Genomic DNA, 19,909 nt, shown 5'->3' with positions numbered 1-19,909 from the left:
GCAGGTTTACATATATAAATAAATTAGCGGTATCCAACAGATAATGTTCTGGGCCACCCTGGTCCATATTTTGGTCGATATCTGGAAAACGCCTTCACATATACAACTACCACCACTCCCTTTTAAAACTCTCATTAATACCTTTAATTTGATACCCATATCGTACAAATTCATCTAGAGTCACCCCTGGTCCACCTTTATGGCGTTATCTCGAAAATGCGTCCACCTATAGAACTAAGCCCCACGCCCTTTTAAAATACTCATTAACACCTTTCATTTGATACCCATATCGTACAAACATATTCTAAAGTCACCCCTGGTCCACCTTTATGGCGATATCTCGAAAAGGCGAACACCTATAGAACGAAGGCCCACTCCCTTTTAAAAATACTCATTAACACCTTTCATTTGATACCCATATTGCACAAACGAATTCTTGAGTCACCCCTGGCCCACCTTTATGGCGATATCTCGAAACGGCGTCCACCTATGGAACTAAGGATTACTCCCTTTTAAAAAACTCATTAACACCTTTCCTTTGATACCCATATTGTACAAACAAATTCTAGGGTCACCCCTGCTCCACCTTTATGGCGATATCTCGAAACGGCGTCCACCTATGGAACTAAGGATTACTCCCTTTTAAAATACTCATTAACACCTTTCATTTGATACCCATATTGCACAAACAAAGTCTAGAGTCACCCCTGGTCCACCTTTATTGCGATACCTCGAAAAGGCGTCCACCTATAGAACTAAGGCCCACTCCCTTTTAAAATACTCATTAACTCCTTTCGTTTGATACCCATATTGCACAAACGAATTCTAGAGTCACCCCTGGCCCACCTTTATGGCGATATCTCAAAACGGTGTCCACCTATGGAACTAAGGATTACTCCCTTTTAAAAAACTCATTAACACCTTTCTTTTGATACCCATATTGTACAAACAAATTCTAGGGTCACCCCTGCTCCACCTTTATGGCGATATCTCGAAACGGCGTCCACCTATGGAACTAAGGATTACTCCCTTTTAAAATACTCATTAACACCTTTCTTTTGATACCCATATTGTACAAACAAATTCTAGGGTCACCCCTGGTCCACCTTTATGGCGATATCTCGAAAATGCGACCATCTATACAACAACCACCACTCCCTTTTAAAACCCTCATTAATACCTTTCATTTGATACCCATATCGTACAAACACATTCTAGAGTCACCCCTGGTCCACCTTTGTGGCGATATTTCGAAACGGCGTCCACCTATAGAACTAAGGCCCACTCCCTTTTAAAATACTCATTAACACCTTTCGTTTGATGCCCATATTGTACAAACAAATTCTAGGGTCACCCCTGGTCCACCTTTATGGCGATATCTCGAAACGGCGTCTACCTATGGAACTAAGGATTACTCCCTTTTAAAATACTCATTAACACCTTTCTTTTGATACCCATATTGTACAAACAAATTCTAGGGTCACCCCTGGTCCACCTTTATGGCGATATCTCGAAACGGCGTCCACCTATGGAACTAAGGATTACTCCCTTTTAAAATACTCATTAACACCTTTCATTTGATACCCATATCGTACAAACGCATTCTAGAGTCAACGCTGATCCACCTTTATGGCTATATCCCTAAATGGCGTCCACCTGTAGAACTATGGCCCACTCCCTTATAAAATACTCTTTAATGCCTTTCTTTTGATACGCATGTCATACAAACACATTCCAGGGTTTCCCTCGGTTCATTTTCCTACATGGTTATTTTCCCTTATGTTGTCACCATAGCTCTCAACTGAGTATGTAATGTTCGGTAACACCCGAACTTAACCTTCCTTACTTGTTTTGTATATCTTTGCTAATTTTTATCAATTCGTAAGATAAATCATGCCCAAAAATGTCTTTAATTTCCTTAGATGTCATGGTGTTTGGTAATAGAGATAATATTTTTTGACTTATCTTGTTTGGTTATTTTATTTTTTGTTATTAATATTTTTTGCTTATCCAAATTATTTGAGCAGTTTTCGATTTGATATTTCATGTTCTCCAAAATTTGTTCGTAGTAAGCTTTGATCTTCTTTAGGTCTTCTGATAAAGTTGACAGTGAACTACCTCCAAGTGAATCCGAAATACTTTGCGCAATTTGCTGTTTTTTTTTTGCAGTATGAATCCCTTTCTAAATATTTTCGCTTCATTGGCGATGGATGGCTTCCAAGATGAGGAATAACATGCTTATTTATATTGTCGACGAGTTCGTTGCGTTCGAGTGATTTAGTATAGCTGCTGCATGTTGGAACTTCCTTATATTCTTGAGACAATTCACCGCTAGTCAAGATTTCTTGTGCCTCTTCACTTTCCGTTTCAGTAGAACGCTAATTATCAGCAATCTTGATAGCATCCTTAAGTTTAAAGCGACAACTTTCGCAAATACGGCAACGATGAATGTCGGAGACTGCTGGAAAATGCTCAGATATCAGCGCTGCTTCGTTTAAGCTAATTTTTCGAAGTTGAGAGGAACATTTTCTTGATAGCTGCACACATCTGTATTTATTAGTTGATTCCATATCAATGCCTAGTTTCGTTCTGGTCTGTGTCTATCCGTTGTGTTGTTTTTTATAGTCCATGGGTGCTGTGGCAGGTAATGTCAATCTATGTGTCCGTGGTAGGTAACGTTAATATCCGTGTGTGTGTGCGCGGTATTGATACGTTCGAATTGTTACCTTTTCCAAGGGTTGTTTTTGTAGGTATCTAGACATACCGCTTGTTAGCTAAGCGGTACTTAATTACATTAAAGTACATCCTGCTTTAATCAGATGGATCGTTGGAACTTCCTTATATTCTTGAGACAATTCACCGCTAGTCAAGATTTCTTGTGCCTCTTCACTTTCCGTTTCAGTAGAACGCTGATTATCAGCAATCTTGATAGCATCCTTAAGTTTAAAGCGACAACTTTCGCAAATACGGCAACGATGAATGTCGGAGACTGCTGGAAAATGCTCAGATATCAGCGCTGCTTCGTTTAAGCTAATTTTTCGAAGTTGAGAGGAACATTTTCTTGATAGCTGCACACATCTGTATTTATTAGTTGATTCCATATCAATGCCTAGTTTCGTTCTGGTCTGTGTCTATCCGTTATGTTGTTTTTTATAGTCCATGGGTGCTGTGGCAGGTAATGTCAATCTATGTGTCCGTGGTAGGTAACGTTAATATCCGTGTGTGTGTGCGCGGTATTGATACGTTCGAATTGTTACCTTTTCCAAGGGTTGTTTTTGTAGGTATCTAGACATACCGCTTGTTAGCTAAGCGGTACTTAATTACATTAAAGTACATCCTGCCTTAATCAGATGGATCGGCTGCATGTTAAATTGCAGGAAGATTACATCACAATGGGGATTGTACGAGGCCACGAAATCAGTGGACAGGGGCACGCCGCAGGGAGGGGTGCTATCACCTCTGCTGTGGACACTGGTCATCAACCAACTGCTCAGGCAATTCGATGAGGGACCCGTAAAACTTACGGCTTACGCAGATGACGTTGCAATTGTCATAAGTGGAAAATGCCTTCCAACGATTAGTTCTTTGATGGATCGGGCGCTTCGGGATATTCATACCTGGGAATCTAATGTCGGGCTGAAAGTCAATGCGGAGAAGACGGATATGGTCTTGTTTACAAAGAGGTACAAGGTCCCAAATTGGACCAGGCCTAAGTTAGGAGCGGTGACCTTACAGGAGAAACCTTGCACAAAATATCTAGGAATCATCCTAGACAGTAAGCTGTCATGGAAGCTCAACGTGGAGGAGAGGGTCAAGAAGGCCTCAACGGCACTCTATGCATGTAAAAGAATGCTGGGGTGTACGTGGGGCCTATCGCCCTCTCTTTCTCATTGGGTTTTTACAGCGATTGTAAGCCCTATTCTATACTATGGAGTTCTTGTTTGGTGGAAAGCCACACAAAAAACAACATACCTCAAAAAATTAGAGGGGGTATGCAGACTATCGATGCTTTGCATTACAGGAGCCCTGAAAACAACCCCGACGGCTGCACTGTATGCCATTCTGCACATTCCACCTGTAGACCTGGTAGCAAAGAACAAATCGTTAACGACCGCAACCAGGCTCGATGCTTCGGGGCAGCTTGAGCGCCGACCATATGGCCATAGTAGTATAGCGTCCTCAGTCACAAGACGAACAGACTACATGATTCCCTACCTGCACTTTGAGGGAGATCTTAAGGCCACAATAGAGGTGGACGGTTGGCGCAAGGGTGCGCAAATGGCGGACGAGGCGATACATGTGTACACCGATGGTTCCAAAATAGTGGAAGGAGTAGGGTCTGCGGTATACTGCGCTGATCCGGAATTAAGCAGATCCTACAGGCTGCCGGATTACTGTAGCGTTTTCCAAGCGGAAATATTAGCCGTAACCAAAGCAGTAGAAACCCTGGAAGAGAATAGCTTAAGCTGCAACCGTGTTAACTTTTATATTGACAGTCAAGCAGCAATTAAGGCAATAATCTCGCATAGCACAGCATCTAAATGCGTGTTAGAGTGTAAGCAGTCTCTGGAGAGAATCGGGACAGGGAGAAGCATACATCTATATTGGGTCCCAGGGCATATGGGAATAGATGGGAATGAAAAAGCGGACGAATTAGCTAAAAAGGGCGCATCCCTTGAAGCTTGCTCCGTAGACGTCCCAATTAGATTGGGCGAGATTAAGCGAAGGCGAGAGGTGCACATGATCGACCAAGCATAAAAGGCGTGGGTTCAAGCGCGGGGCTGTAAAGTGTCGAAGATTATGTGTAGGTCTTACAACCTTAGACTAACACAGTTGCTTCTATCATTAAAAAGAGAGGACTGTAGACTCATGACGGGTATTCTGACTGGACACTGCCTTCTGGCGTCACATGCCTTTAAATTAGGCTTGGTCAGTGATAGCAGGTGTAGGAAGTGCGGGTTGGAGGAGGAAACGATCGAGCACGTTCTGTGCTCGTGCCCTGCACTTGCTAGGCTAAGACTCCAGCTATTAGGAGTGATACAGCTGTCAGATCTAGAAGCAGCAAGTGGCTTAAGTCCTAGGAAGCTTCTAGTATTTGCCAAGAGGACGGAGTTATTTTATAACATAGGTCCTGGTTTTTGATAGGGTTTTTCAGTTTGGTCGTTAAAACAAACTTCTGGTAACACTACGGACACAATCAGTCTATGTGAGGTCCTCATGGACCGGCCAGTTCAACCTACCTACCTAGCTAAGCGGTAGGTTGAGGTAGGTAGAAATCGGTAATTTTTGCCGTTTGGTAAATTTTTCGTTTTTGCTTGTTCATTGTTACGTGTTTGGTTGCTGTACCTTGTGGCATGTGCTGTTTTTTGTAAACTAGTTTTAAGGGTTCAAATATTTCGTCAGAGATAGTGTTGGTTTGTTCGTTTATTATCCTGCCGTCAAATGTTTTTAACTTGTATATCTCCATGTTCTCAAGTACATTGAGCCGCCGACCTTTTCCTTGTACGTAAAGTATTCGAGCCGTTGTTTTGATGTTAGCTGGGGTGCACCACACTGGAATAAAAATTTTTTACAGTGTATTTTTTCAAAGTTGATTTTAATACCTTTCTAACGGTATAAACATTTTTGAAATCGGTTGATTAGTTTACGCGTGATATCAAAATATCAGAAAGTAACCAAGAGATGCATTTACTTAAATAAATTAAAAAAAAAAAAGAAAAAAAACACCCTTCTAGTTTTCAGATATGTTATATATATTAAATCTACCTTTCTAAAAAAAATTTTTTTTTAATCGCTTGGTCTTTGAAGTGTTTTCCCAGTTTGAAAAAAAAAAATTTAGAAAAAAATAAAAAAATTTTTTTTCTCTTAGTGTAATATAGAATCTTTACAGTATATGTTTTCAAAGGTGATTTTAATACCTTTCTAACGGTATAAAAATTTTACAAATTGGTTGATTCATTTACGCGTGATATCAAAATATCAGAAAGTAACCAAGAGATGCATTTACTTAAATAAATTAAAAAAAAAAAAAACCCATTTTAGTTTTCAGATATGTTATATATATTAAATAAACTTTTCTAAAATAAAATTTTATTTTTCAAAATCGCTTGATCTTTGAAGTGTTTTTTCAGTTTTAAATTTTATTTAAAAAAAATTTTTTTTCAGTGTACTAAAAATTTTTACAGTGTATTTTTTTTAAAGCTTATTTCAATACCTTTCTAATGGTATGAATATCTTTGAAATCGGTGAAGCCATTCCGTAGTAATCACACTTTAAAAGTACCTATTATCGTCATTTTTCTAATATTTTCGGATATTTCGATACCTTGCCACGCCCACAATTTTTCGAAAATGCAATTTCTTAAAATAAAGTTGTGTTTTAGTGGGTAAGATGTAACCCCATGCAAAATTTCATCAAATTCTGAGGGGGTCGGGTTCAAAATGTACGTTTTTTTCAGCCTTTGATATGAAATTCATCATATATGTTATGAAAATAATTGTCTGCTATATTCAAATCTGACATAAATATTTACAAAAAAAGACCTTTAAAAGTTATTTTATCACCAGATCTTAAAAATTTGGCGCAGGGTTGAAAAATTTTCAATTCTATAAGTTTTATTTTTTGTTAGAGGCAAATTTGTACCATTGTCTAATTTTCAGCTGTGCTTAAATAAATATTTTGCCGAGTTCAAGTGACTGTTATTGATTGTAGTTTCATGAATAATAAATATATCGAATAATAATACCGAAATTATCAGGATGACGAGCTGAGTTCATTTAGCCATATCCATCTGTCCATCCGTCTGTCTGTTTGAACGCAAACTAGTCCCTCAATTTTTGAGACATCTAGATGAAATTTTGTCAGCTGGTACATATATTTCGGTGACCAATTAATCATTTGTCGGAACTAACCAGATCGGACCACTATAGCATATATGCCATCACTATGCTGTTAGTAAATAATCACAATAACAAAAACAGCAAGCAGCCACACTTATGTACATGTACATATTAAAGCAAAGAATATTCCATTCACATACATATATAGAGCCGGCAGCTAAGAGCAGAAGTTGTTACTCACACATACATACGTATATGGTTAGAAAAAAAGCATAAACTACAGATATACATATATATAGCTAAATAACCAAGCATGAGATGCAACTGTTCTAGAACACATGTTCGTGAAATGACTAGACCTTAGGAGAAATGGGCGAGCAAGGTAACGGAGATTATAAAAGCAGCACAAGCTGAGGAATAAGTAACCAGTTTGATTTAAACACGCTATTAGTAAAGTATAATTGTGAAGTACCACACCCAAAGTAGTCTAAATAAATACCATTATGCAATACTGAATATTTGAGTTTTTTATTCGACAGTTCAGCTATTCGAACGTTAGCAGAAAGTGTATAATTAACAGGAATATCCCAAAATTCGTTTCAATACATTTAGATATACATATGTATGTACTACATACATGCAAGTGTAACAAAAAATATAGAGGGGATAGTGAAAGTCTATCATTTTTCAACTCCTACTTCGGTCCTTAAATTGATGGTTTCGATATTCCAGAAATCCAGTCACATTAATGTCCCTACCTCATGCCTTACCCTGCGATATGCTGTAGGAGCTGTAGCCAAAGCAGTAGAAACACAGTAGAAAATAGTTTAAACTGCAGCCGTGTCAACGTTTACATTGACGGCCAATCAGTAATTAAGGCAATAACCTCGCATAACACAGCATCAAAAAGTCTATTAGTCTATTGTAAGCCATCCCTGGAAAGAATCGGTATAAGGAGATTCATATATATCTATATTGGGTTCGAGGGCATATGAGAATAGATAGGAATGAAAAAGCGGAGGAACTAGCTAAAAAGGGCCTCGAAGATTGCTCCGTAGTCGTCCCATTTAGATTGAGCGAGATTAAGAGAAGGCGTGAGTTGCACATGATCAACCAACCGCAAGGCTGTAAAGCCTCGAAGATCATGTATAGGTCTTACAATATTAGACTAACAAAGTTACTCCTATCAATAAAAGGAGAGGACTGTGTCTCATGACGAGACTAGCGGATGTAGGAAGTGTGGGTTGGAGAAGGAAACGCTCGTGCACGTTTTTTGTGCTCGTGCCCTGCGCTTGCCAGGGTAAGACTCCAGCTCTTAGGAGTGATAACGCTGTCATGGCGGCCACCGTGGTGTGATGGTAGCGTGCCCGGCTACTACACCATATGCCCTGAGTTCGCACCCCGGGCAAAGCAACATCAAAATTTTAGAAAAAAGGTTTTTAAATTAGAAAAAAATGTTCTATACGGGCAGTGTTTGGCAAGCGTTCCGGGTGTATTTCTGCCATGAAAAGCTCTCAGTGAAAACTCATCTGCCTGGCAGATGCCGTTCGGAGTCGGCATAAAACATGTAGGTCCCGTCCGGCCAATTTGTAGGGAAAATCAAGAGGAGCACGACGCAAATTGGAAGAAAAGCTCGGCCTTAGATCTCTTCGGAGGTTATCGCGCCTTACATTTATTTATTTAGAAGCAGGAATTGGCATAAGTCCTAGAAAGCTGCTAGTATTTGCCAAAGGGGACGGAGTTAATTTATAACATAGGTCCTGGTTTTTGAAAGGGTTTTTCAGTTTAGTCGTAAAGTAAACTTCTAGCAACACCACGGACTCGTTCAATCTATGTGAAGTCCTGATGGACTGGCCACTTTAACCTAATCTAACCTCCCGCACACTCTCTCCTCCTTTTCTTTATCCTTTTATTCGCTCCCCTCTCTGCGTAACTTTCTTCCCTCTTTTTCGTCTTTTTTTTCTTTTCAGCTCCCTGTCCTTCTTCCCTCGCTCCATCTATCACCATCATTCTAACTTCATCTAGCTCTACCTATTTCTCAGTCTCTTTCTCCTTGCACCGTTTTTCTTCTCTCTAGCTCTCCTTATGCCGTTTCGAAGGAATACAACCACAAACACAGTGACACGAGAATTTTATATATAAGACCACTGTTCTGTTCTTTCTTGACCGATTGAAACATAAGTTAAGGTGAAGAGTTAAAATCTATCCGAAGTATCCATAATCGATAGAAAATAAAAATCTCGCTTGTTGCGCAGCCAAATACCCATATACTTACTGTGAATTGCCGAAATATGTATATGCATTTATGACAAAATATTGCAAACTATCCCATAGTACGCTATTGAACTATACTACAAATAAACCAAAATAGCCTATGTTTTAGTCAGTCTAAATTTACTTCAACGCCAGCAACATGAAATTCTTGATAGCTTTGTCGCTCCTACTATGCATCGCCTCGGGGTTTGAAAATTGTGGATCTAGAAATACACAACGTGAACGCTTGGGTTCTATGGTGCAAAAGGCAGCTGTAAGGCCACGTATATCAAATGGTCAAACGGCTGCTGCTAATCAATTTCCTTATCAAGCTGGTTTTGAGTTATTTGATGGTGAAATTTGGTGCTTTTGTGGCGGATCTCTAATAAACAATGAATGGGTGCTGACGGCTGCTCATTGTACTTTAGAGTAAGTTTTGAATTATATGTACTGTATGTTTTAGGGTGTGAGACAATTGGCGAAAAGATAAATTAATAAGTTAATCACCCAATAACGTACTGTCGATACGCAATCAGATCTAGTCAATCCTTTCAATTTCAGTGCTGTTGGTGGGTTCGTATACTTAGGCAGCATCACTCGGTTAGATCCCATTGTACGCCTGGAGGTGAACAAATGTGACATTAAAGGTCATCGCGAATACGATATGGAAACTTTTATAAATGATATAGCTTTGATAAAAATTCCAGCTGTAACATATTCAGCTGCCATTCAACCGGTGTCCCTACCAAAATGTACTTTATGCTGTCCCACTTACGTAGATAAAACGGTAGTGGCTTCTGGATGGGGTCATACCTCTGATACAGCTACATCGTGTTCACCTGTTTTACAGTTTGCCAATTTGAAAGTCATCTCGAACGAAGTATGTGCTGAAGAATATGCTGATATCGTTGCCGGAATTTTGTGTACTTCCACTGTCAATCGTATTGGACATTGTGATGGTGATTCTGGTGGTCCATTGGTGTTGGCAAATTCAAAGCTTCAAATTGGTATTATATCTTTTCATTCACAGGATGGTTGTGAAAATGATTTACCAGCTGGACATACTCGTGTCACTTCCTACTTGGATTGGATTCAAGAAAATACGGGGCTTGAGCTTAATAAAAAAAAGTGCTTGTGTTTCTAAAACATATTGACCTCAAAGTTATTAACTATAAGTATGAGTCATCACGGCACGCTTGCATATATATCTGGATTCTCGGCATAACCGAAAAAGTCACATTTTTCTCGAAATTTAAGTACTAAGTGCGCAATAGCTTCTAAAATAACTTGGCCACTTGGCCTCAACGTTATGCGGACGTCAATTAGAACGTTTTATATTTTAATGGTATAATTCATACTTTATATGAAAAGTATGTGTCCAAACGTATTTGTTCATACGATGAATCAATGCAAGCCTGGATCCCTAAAAAGAACTAAAGCCTTTGCATAACAAAAAGTCATGTTACTTCGAATTATATAAGACTAGCAAATACCCGGCTTACGTCGTTACGCCGCAAAAAGTAATTCTATTGAGTTTTTGCTATTTGGGTATAGTTTAAGAGAAGAGATACACATACATATGTCACGTATTTTTTCTGCTACGAAGGTAATAGTATAATACCCTCTGTTACATGAAATGCAAACACTTTTAAATTCGTTAGCGTTTTAAACGATTTATTAATGAACACTTTGAAAGAAAACAAAACGCAAAAAATAACAATTCAAATAACATTAGGCACTTAACTAAATCGACTGCTGAGTTTAATATTACTCTACTTCAAACGCTTGAATTTATACCGAGATGAACAAATTTTGAAATAAGGCGTTCTTCAATCAAATTTTGCGGTAGGACATTTTTGAGTCAAATTCTCAGGTAGGACGTTTTTGAAAAGAATTTTGAATTGGGTGCTATTCCACTCAGCAGTCGACATTGGATTGTAGAACGTAAAAAATTAATACATAAAAAAAGGTGAATTTTTTCATTAATTAAAATTTTCCGGAAATATAACATTCTTTGTTTTATTATCATTTCCAGGAATGAGAAAACTTGGGTTGTGTGGGGAAACAGTTCTTGAAATAGCGGCATAAAGTTGACCGTGAGAACACACTTCACTACGAAGGTCTACGCCAACATAACTACATGTTTATCCTTGCGACTTATTAATTGTAATAGTGTTAGTCTAATAGCGTTTTCTTTTCTGGCTAAAGTGTTACGCTTTTTGTATGCCGCGCAAGGGTTGCTGTTCTATTCTAAAAAACAGGCAACGCCTTTACGGGATATTTCGTTTTTTTTTGTGAAAATTGTTGCCTGCTCGCAACGCAAAAGCGTTACACTGTATAAAATGGCGGTGTGGCAGTGCAACTCTGTGAAACTATCAATTCGCTCTTACATTCCACATATACTCTGTTAATATGAGTGAATATGATGAGTTGAAATCTTCCTTGTATGCACTATAAACGTTGAACATTTTTCAGAAAAGAAAACGCTATAAGTGTAATAGGGGATTACTTCGGAGTAAAGCAAAGTCTTTGCGAAATCGTCAACTGAACAAACGGAAAAAATGCTGTCAAAGTGGTTTGTAGTGGTTCCTGCAGTACCATAATTCCTTCGTCCATTTTCTAAGTGAACAGATAGATGTACAGGCGTTGGGAATCGATCATGAATCGAAAATCTCAGTAATCTCCAAATACTTTCTGATGTGCTTAAGTATCTGCCATTCAAACAATTTTGCACTTCATCCTTATTATCTTGAACGGAAAATGTCGCTGCGTCGCTACCATTGTTGACATACTTACAAATATATTGTAACGAATTTACTTGCAAATCCTCTTATTTGCCCTTCTGCTAAGTTCGAATCACTAAACTGTTGAATAAATAACTCCAATATTGAATAATGGAAAAAAGGCCTTTATTAAAGTACTTCACAATAACACTTATACTTTGCAACTAGCTTGCTTAACAACCAAACTGATTGATAGCTCAAATGAAACTCTACTATTCAAAATAATACTGCTATTGCTCGCTGGATAGCGTCTTAATCGAAACTGGCGCTTCCAGAATTTGCTTAGTTGCCGTCATATAATTATAACTACAGATGCACGTATATAGCTTCACATATGCGTGTATTTGTGAGCGACACTTCAACAATTACAATTGCATACTTTTGGGAGCATCTCTTCTCTGCTGCGTCTACGTACATATGTGTAGACATATTGTTTTATTCGTTTATGTATATACATAATGATTGATCTATGGATGTGCATGCAAGGCGCATCGGCTTAGAGATGGTAGCACGCCTTAGTTTTGCTAATATTCGTAACACTGCCCTCTACCTAAGTCTGATCGTCCCGATTAGACAAATCTCCCGATCTAAACGTTGCCAGCCTTTCCAAATGGACCACTTTCATTTTGGTTCTTGGTTTACCGATGGTTTGTATGCGGTACACTACATCGTTGATCCGTTTTACAACTTTGTATGGGCCTTCCCAATTACACTGCAATTTCGGGGACAAACCTTTTTTACGTTGTGGGTTGTATAACAGCACCAAATCTCCTTCCTGAAAACCTTCCGAATTAATTGCGTTATCGTATCTGGCTTTCATCTTAGCTCTTCTTCCAAATCACTAGTGGATTTCTTGACATTTCTCTCCGCATTGGCATCTATCCCAAACTTCAAATCAGCTGGCAGTCTAAGGTCATTGCCAAAAATTACTTTTGCAGGGGTTTGGCCCGTTGTCTCATGCACGGCTGATCGGTAAGCCATCTTACACATTTCCTGGAACACGGCTGATTCGAAATTCCTGCCTTGGACAGAATGTAACTCCATTGGTACACCATACCTTGCAACCCAATTGTTTATAAACACTTCTGCTACCTTTTCTGCTTCTTGGTTTAGGATTGGGTATACCTCTGGTCATTTACTGAAATAATCCATAACCCCCAGTACGTATTTGTTTCCGTTGTTGCTAGTAGGAAATGGACCTGCGAAATCCATGGCGATCCTTTCAAATGGTGCACCTGAAATATACTGCTTCATCTGGCCATGCCCTCGTGTTTTGGACCCTTTCGCTCTGTTGCAAACATCGCAGTTGGCAATCCACTCGGTGACCGACTGACGGCAACCAACCCAATAGAATCTCTGCTTAATTTTCTCGAGCGTCTTCGTGATTCCAAGATGACCTCCACTTGGACCATTATGCAGCTCGTTGAGCACGTCAGGAATCCTCTTTCTGGGAACAACTATCAGTTTCTTCTTGCATTTACCATCCTCACTTTCCCATACTCGATGAAGGCAACCGGATATCAATTCTAAACTGTTCCACTGTGCCCGATATGACTTCGCAATGGGACTCTCTGCTGACATCTCTTCTCTGTTTGGTCTTTCATTTCGTTCGAGCCCTTGCATAACACGTGATAGATCTGTATCTTCTAGCTGACATTTTCTTAGCTTTTCCTTGTCCCATTCATCTGTACATGTTATAGTCATTAGCCGGACATCTATAATGTCTTCTTTAGCCTCGGCTTTTGAACAGTGCTTGCATTCCAAACTAAATGGTCTTCGTGACATTGCATCAGCATTTCCATGGGTACTACCTTTTTGATGCTCAATGGAAAAGTCATAGCTTTGTAGTCGCTCGATCCATCGTGCTAATTGTCCTTCCGGATTACGGAACTGCAGAAGCCATTTCAACGCTGCGTGATCTGTCCTGACGCGGAATCGCTGGCCGTAGAGGTATTTGTGGAAACAATGCCAACAGCTCTCTCCGTGTAACGCAATAGTTCCTCTCTGGTTTTCCAATTGAACGGCTGTAATATGCAACTACCTTCTCCTGTCCATCGACCAGTTGTGATAAAACGCCTCCTCTGTATCTAGAATAAACGTTGTTCGTGGAATCGGATATGCCAACATTGGGGCAGTGCACAAACGCTCTTTCAATGATTGGAAAGCTACTTCTTGCTCCTTCCATTCAAAAGCTTTATTTTTTCTTGTTAGCTCGTGGAGACTATGGGCTACGCTGGCAAAATTTGGTACAAAACGGCGGTAATGTCTGCACAGCCCAAGGAAACTTTTCAATTCATGCAGATTCTGTGGTCTTGGCCAATCCTTTACTGCCTCTATCTTTTCATTCGCTGTACGGATACCTTCTATCGTTACCTTGTGACCCAAATAATTTACTTCCTTTTTAAACAGCGCACACTTTTTGGGACTTAACTTCAGACCAGCGCCAGCTATTCTCTGGAAAACTTCCTCTAAGTTTTTAAGATGTTCTTCAAAGTTCTTGCCCAATACGATGATGTCGTCCAGGTACACCAAGCATGTTTTCCAATGTAGTCCTTTCAATACCTGATCCATGAGTCTCTCGAAAGTAGCTGGTGCATTACATAGTCCAAAGGGCTTTACTGTAAATTGCCAAAGACCATCTCCGACGCTGAAGGCTGTTTTCTCTTCGTCTTTCTCCTTCACGTCCACTTGGCAGTAGCCGCCTTTCAAGTCCAGTGTGGAAAACCATTTCGTACCAGAGAGCGAGTCCAGAGTGTCGTCAATTCTTGGTAATGGGTAGCTATCCTTTTTCGTAACGTCATTCAACTTCCGGTAGTCCTCACAAAACCTCATTTTTCCATCCTTCTTCTTCACAAGTGCTACCGGAGAGCTCCAGGGACTAGCTGATGGTTCGATGACGCCGCTGTCGCTCATTTCTTGTATAATTTGACTCACAACTTCCCGCTTCGCCAGTGGAACACTACGTGGAGCTTTAGGTAACGGCCTCGCGTCTCCAGTGTCAATTTGATGTTTCACAACACTGGTGCGGCCTGGTTTGGAACCATCCTGGTCAAATATGTTTGCGTACTTTAGGAGCAGTTGCTTTGCCTTACTCTGATAATCTTCCTCTAGCCCCTCCGCCCATGCCGTGATATCATTTGAAAGATCAGTATTACTAGATGAAACGTGTTCCTGGAGCTGTTCACAGTTAATAATTACTTCAGCCTCTTGGCATCTTCCCAAAATAGCTCCTTTGGTCAGTTTGAGTGGCGACTTAAACTCGTTGAGTACTCTTACCGGAATACGTCCATCTTGTTTTGTCATAGCCAGGGTTTTTCCTACAAGTATGTTCGGTGCTGATTTGTTTGCTGCTTCGACAACCCACAATTTGTTTGTCCCACAATCTCCATCAACCTTTGCCCAGATGACTGCTTTGGATTTTGGTGGTATTTGCTGACTCTCTTCCACCAGCACTCGTTTACTGCTGTAGCCTCTCTCGTAGCCGAAATTAAGTGGTACATCCATGTTCTCATATCGCATCGTCTTGCTTTGCATGTCGATCTTGATGCCCTGGTCGATTAAGAAGTCCACTCCAATTATGATTTCATTAACAATCTCTGCCACTATAAAATTGTGTACTACCGTGACGTTCCCAATTGCGACTTCACATGATACTTCTCCTAGAACCGTGCTGTCTTCTCCAGTGGCTGTACGTAATCTTGCTCCATGCAATGGTCTTATCTTCTTGTTGACTAAATCCGCTCGGATAATGGAATGGGATGCACCCGTATCTACAGTCAGTAAACGTTCCTTTCCATCCACATGTCCTCCAACAGTAAGATTGCTTGACCTTCTTTCAATTTGTGAGATAGAGATTATGGGGCATTAAATTGAGGGAGCCAGCTGTCGCCCCTTGCGGCTGACTCGCTTTAGTTTAACGATTGAGTGGACTTGGAGATTTGCTCATCTCCTTCAGCTCTGCGTTTACGGTCACCCACATTGTTGGAGCTATTGGGACCGGTGCTGCAATGTCGTGCAATATGACCTGGGTTGCCGCACTTGAAACATTTAATAACTCCGGCATTCTTCTGTTGTGATCCCTTCAGTGCTTACATTGTGTCTACCCAATCTGGTCTTTCCACTTCCACCCGATGACCTTTGTATGCTGGTTTACTCAATAGTGAGGCAGTTTCCTGAGTCAATGCATGTGATACCGTTTCTGCAAATGTTGGCTTTGGGTTTGCGTATGTGGCTCGCTTCGTTTCGACGTCCCGTATGCCATTTATAAGACTCTGAATTTTTACCCTTTCGTTGTATTCCACGGGTGCGTCGGCATTCGCCAAATGTGCAAGCCTTTCGACATCTGACGCAAACTCCTGCAAAGTCTCATTAGCCTTTTGGTAGCGGTTTTGGAACTCTATTTGGAGTATCTGCTTCCTGTGTTCGCTTCCGTATCGCCTCTCTAGAGCGCTCATCAAGTTTCGTAGTTGTTCCGCTCTCCCTCGGGAATAGTCTGTAGGATTTCAGCAGCAGATCCTTTCAATGCCACGAATAGTGCAGCAACTTTATCTTCAGCACTCCAGTTGTTCACTGCTGCGGTCTTCTCAAACTGAATCTTAAACACCTGGAAAGGAACAGAACCGTCAAAGGATGGTGTTTTTACCTTTGGATTGCTTGCTGAAACAGCTGGGCGATGTAGTTGTAACTGCTCCATACGGCCTTTTAAATCATCTACTTCTGCCTGAAATTGAGCCATTTTTGCATCCTGCGCTTCCAGTTTTGATGATACCTATTCCAAAATTTCTGCCGACATATCAGATATACGTGCCTCTTGCGCTTCCAATTGAGATGCCATATATGTCTTTTGGTCTTCCAGTTGAGATGACACTTGCGACGTCATTTCTGAAATACGTGCCTCCTGTGATTCCAGTTGGGATGCCATATATGTCTTCTGCTCTTCCAGTTGGGATGCCATATATGTCTTCTGTTCTTCGAGCTGTGTTTCCATCTGGGATGCTATTCGTGTCTCTTGGGATTCCATCTGTGATGACATATACGTTTTCTGTTCTTCTAGTTGAGATGACATTGTCGATATTTGAGCAGATATTGCAGCCAAAATCATGTTCAAGTCTGTGCTCGTAACTGTCTGCGATGTTTCGTTTTTTTCTTCAATTTTTCTTGTTGCCTCGTCCCCATCAGAATAAAAGACTCTCGTAGCCGTGCCTGAAGTTCGAGTTTAACGCCGCTTGTATTCAATCCACGGCTCTCCAACTCCTTCTTTAGTTGCTGGATCTTCAATTCACGGACCTTTGCCATGTCCTTGTTGTCCTCTGGAATTTATTCAACAATTCCTCTTCTGACACCAATTGTAACGAATTTACTTGCAAATCCACTTATTTGCCCTTCTGCTAAGTTCGAATCACTAAACTGTTGAATAAATAACTCCAATATTGAATAATGGAAAAATGGCCTTTATTAAAGTACTTCACAATAACATTTATACTTTGCAACTAGCTTGATTAACGACCAAACTGATGATAGCTCAAATGGAACTAACTTTCAAAATAATACTGCTATTGCTCGCTAGATAGCGTCTTAATCGAAACTGATTATAGCGCCTCTACCGCTGGTGCTTTTATACTCTGTGATTTCCTCGTGCCATCTTCTAGGCGCTTCCAGCATTTGCTTAGTTGCCGTCATATAATTATAACTACAGATGCACGTATATAGCTTCTCATATGCGTGCATTTGTGAGCGACACTTCAACAATTACAATTGCATACTTTTGGGAGCATCTCTTCTCTGCTGCGTGTACGTACATATGTGTAGACATATTGTTTTATTCGTTTATGTAGATACATAATGATTGATCTATGGATGTGCATGCAAGGCGCTTCTTAGCATTGGCTTAGAGATGGCAGCACCCCTTAGTTTTGCTAATATTCGTAACAATATTTTATTGCTTGCACTGAATGACAGTACTTTATTACATTTATGTGAGCGGAGAAACATCTGGAAAAAAACGTGACAATATGGAACGATCCATCGGTTGTCGACGTTGTCCCTTTAGAAAGTCCATCTTCCCCGATCTGCGTATGCTGTTAGAGCTCGCGTGGGTATCATTTTGAGCGTCGTCCATTCAACATGCAGGGATCTTCGTCCTTATTTTGAATTTCCGCTGATATAATGCGATCCATGTCATCGGGAAGAATTTTATCTATTAGCCAAATTAAAATACATATGCGCGTGAGGTAAACCTCGCTTTTGCCATTCAACAGTAAACATATGGCATCTAACTTTTCCAAAAATGTCTTGTTTTGTAATTGTAGTTTGATATGGAATACTCTTGACACAATGTCATGGCGCTCATTTGGGAACAATTCGTCCATAATGACGGACATATAAGGGAAAATCCCAAAAACTTTTACTTTTTTGGATACTCGGGATTTACACACGGGCAAAAAACTTAAGGCCAGAAAAAAGTACAAGGACATTAAGACTGACCTTTTGACTATCCGATTTGATGATTTTAAAAATCAAGAAAGTTGATAGTGAGTTTTTGTAGAGCTTCGAAACGTAAAAAACGTCGATTTTTTCACTTTTTCAAGCGATACCCTTGATTTTTTTTTTGAATTTTTTCGATAAAATTTTGAGGCATTGCTGAAATGCTATGGAATTTAAACTGAATGTTGTTTTTGAGACGGAGATTCTAAAAGTATGAGAAAAATTAATGTTCCCCTCCAATACTCAAAACTATCATCAATCAAAGTAGCGATACTTTTTTTTTTGTCATTTTCAATATTGACAGTTTTTTGCTTATAGCTTTTTGAGGCAACTGAGTATTGAAATTTGGATTACGCACGATAATAGCCTATTAGAGATTAAAAATACCTGGGGCTTCAAATTCGATGTACGCCATTCAGTTTTGAAGGTAGAGGCAGAAAAGTGGAAGCACTTGGTTGCGTAAATTTTTTTCAGGAGCATGTTTTTTGTGAGCACAGCTACAATTTTACTTTTATCACTTCATACCCATTTGTTAATTTTTTCTCTACACCACAGCAGTATACCATTAATTGCCTCATCTTGGAATATTCACGCACGGAAAGTTATTGATGTTTGTATATGGGGCAAATATACGAAATTTCCGACAAAAATTGGCAATCGTCAAAAAGTGTAGAAATTTTTTTTTTTTTTTAAACCAGGTTTTATTTAAAAGTAAATGAAAAGAAACACAAAGTTGGTACAAAAATTAAAAAAAAAAAATATTTCTACACTTTTTGACGATTGCCAATTTTTGGCGAAAATTTCGTTTATTTGCCCCATGTACAAACATCAATAGCTTTCCTTGCGTGAATATTCCAAGATGAGGTAATTGTTGGTATACTACTGTGGTGTAGAGAAAAAATGAACAAACATGTATGAAATATTTGACGGTTACCCGGTTTCATATTTTTGCCGATATCTCTAAAACCGAGTTTCGGGTATCAACAAAATTTTACCTAAATATACCCCACATAAATATGTTCATCCTGATAAAATTTCAACGCAATCGGTTAAGAAGTGTTTAAATAAGTAAAAAAATTTAAGGTTTTCCGAGTTTATATTTTTATCAATATCTCCAAAACCGGATCTCGAGTATTAAAACTTTTTTACCTAAATATACTTCGTTCACATATCTATATGTTTTTAAAGTTTCAAAAGAATCGGTGGAAAGGTGTTAAAATAAATGTGTTGCAAAGTTTGCAGTAAAAAATATTTGGCGGTTATTCGGTTTTATATTTTTACCGATATCTACAAAACCGGGTCTCGTATATCAAAAAAATTTTACGTAGCTAAGAGCTGCATATATCTTCATATTTTTTTACAATTTCGATATAATCGGTGTTGAAATAAATGTATATTTAACATTGCGACCTCAATTTACATATATTTTGCTCGATATTTTGTCTATATCTTTTTAAGGCATTATGTAAGACGAGTAACGGCGATGCACTATAGCTCCAATTTACCCCTGAAAAGTGTTCTAGATCGTCTCCAACAAAAAATACGTACAAG

General features: G+C 39.4%; 1 protein-coding gene and 1 long non-coding RNA gene across 2 annotated transcripts in view; both read left to right on the top strand.

The window, feature by feature from the left end:
• Positions 1-19,909, top strand: part of LOC137251721 (uncharacterized) — a 109,593-nt gene that overhangs the window by 28,166 nt on the left and 61,518 nt on the right. The window lies entirely within an intron of this gene.
• Positions 9,243-11,042, top strand: LOC137253144 (collagenase-like). The gene is made up of 2 exons (XM_067789586.1): positions 9,243-9,521; positions 9,654-11,042. The coding sequence occupies exons 1-2, from the start codon at positions 9,253-9,255 to the stop codon at positions 10,234-10,236; spliced, it is 852 nt and encodes a 283-aa protein (XP_067645687.1). The 5' UTR covers positions 9,243-9,252; the 3' UTR covers positions 10,237-11,042.

This window comes from Eurosta solidaginis, chromosome 5 (assembly GCF_040869045.1).
Source record: "Eurosta solidaginis isolate ZX-2024a chromosome 5, ASM4086904v1, whole genome shotgun sequence".
Lineage (NCBI taxonomy): Eukaryota > Metazoa > Arthropoda > Insecta > Diptera > Tephritidae > Eurosta > Eurosta solidaginis.
The sequence above is the reverse complement of the archived record's forward strand: the minus strand, read 5'-3'. Positions and strand labels throughout refer to the sequence as shown.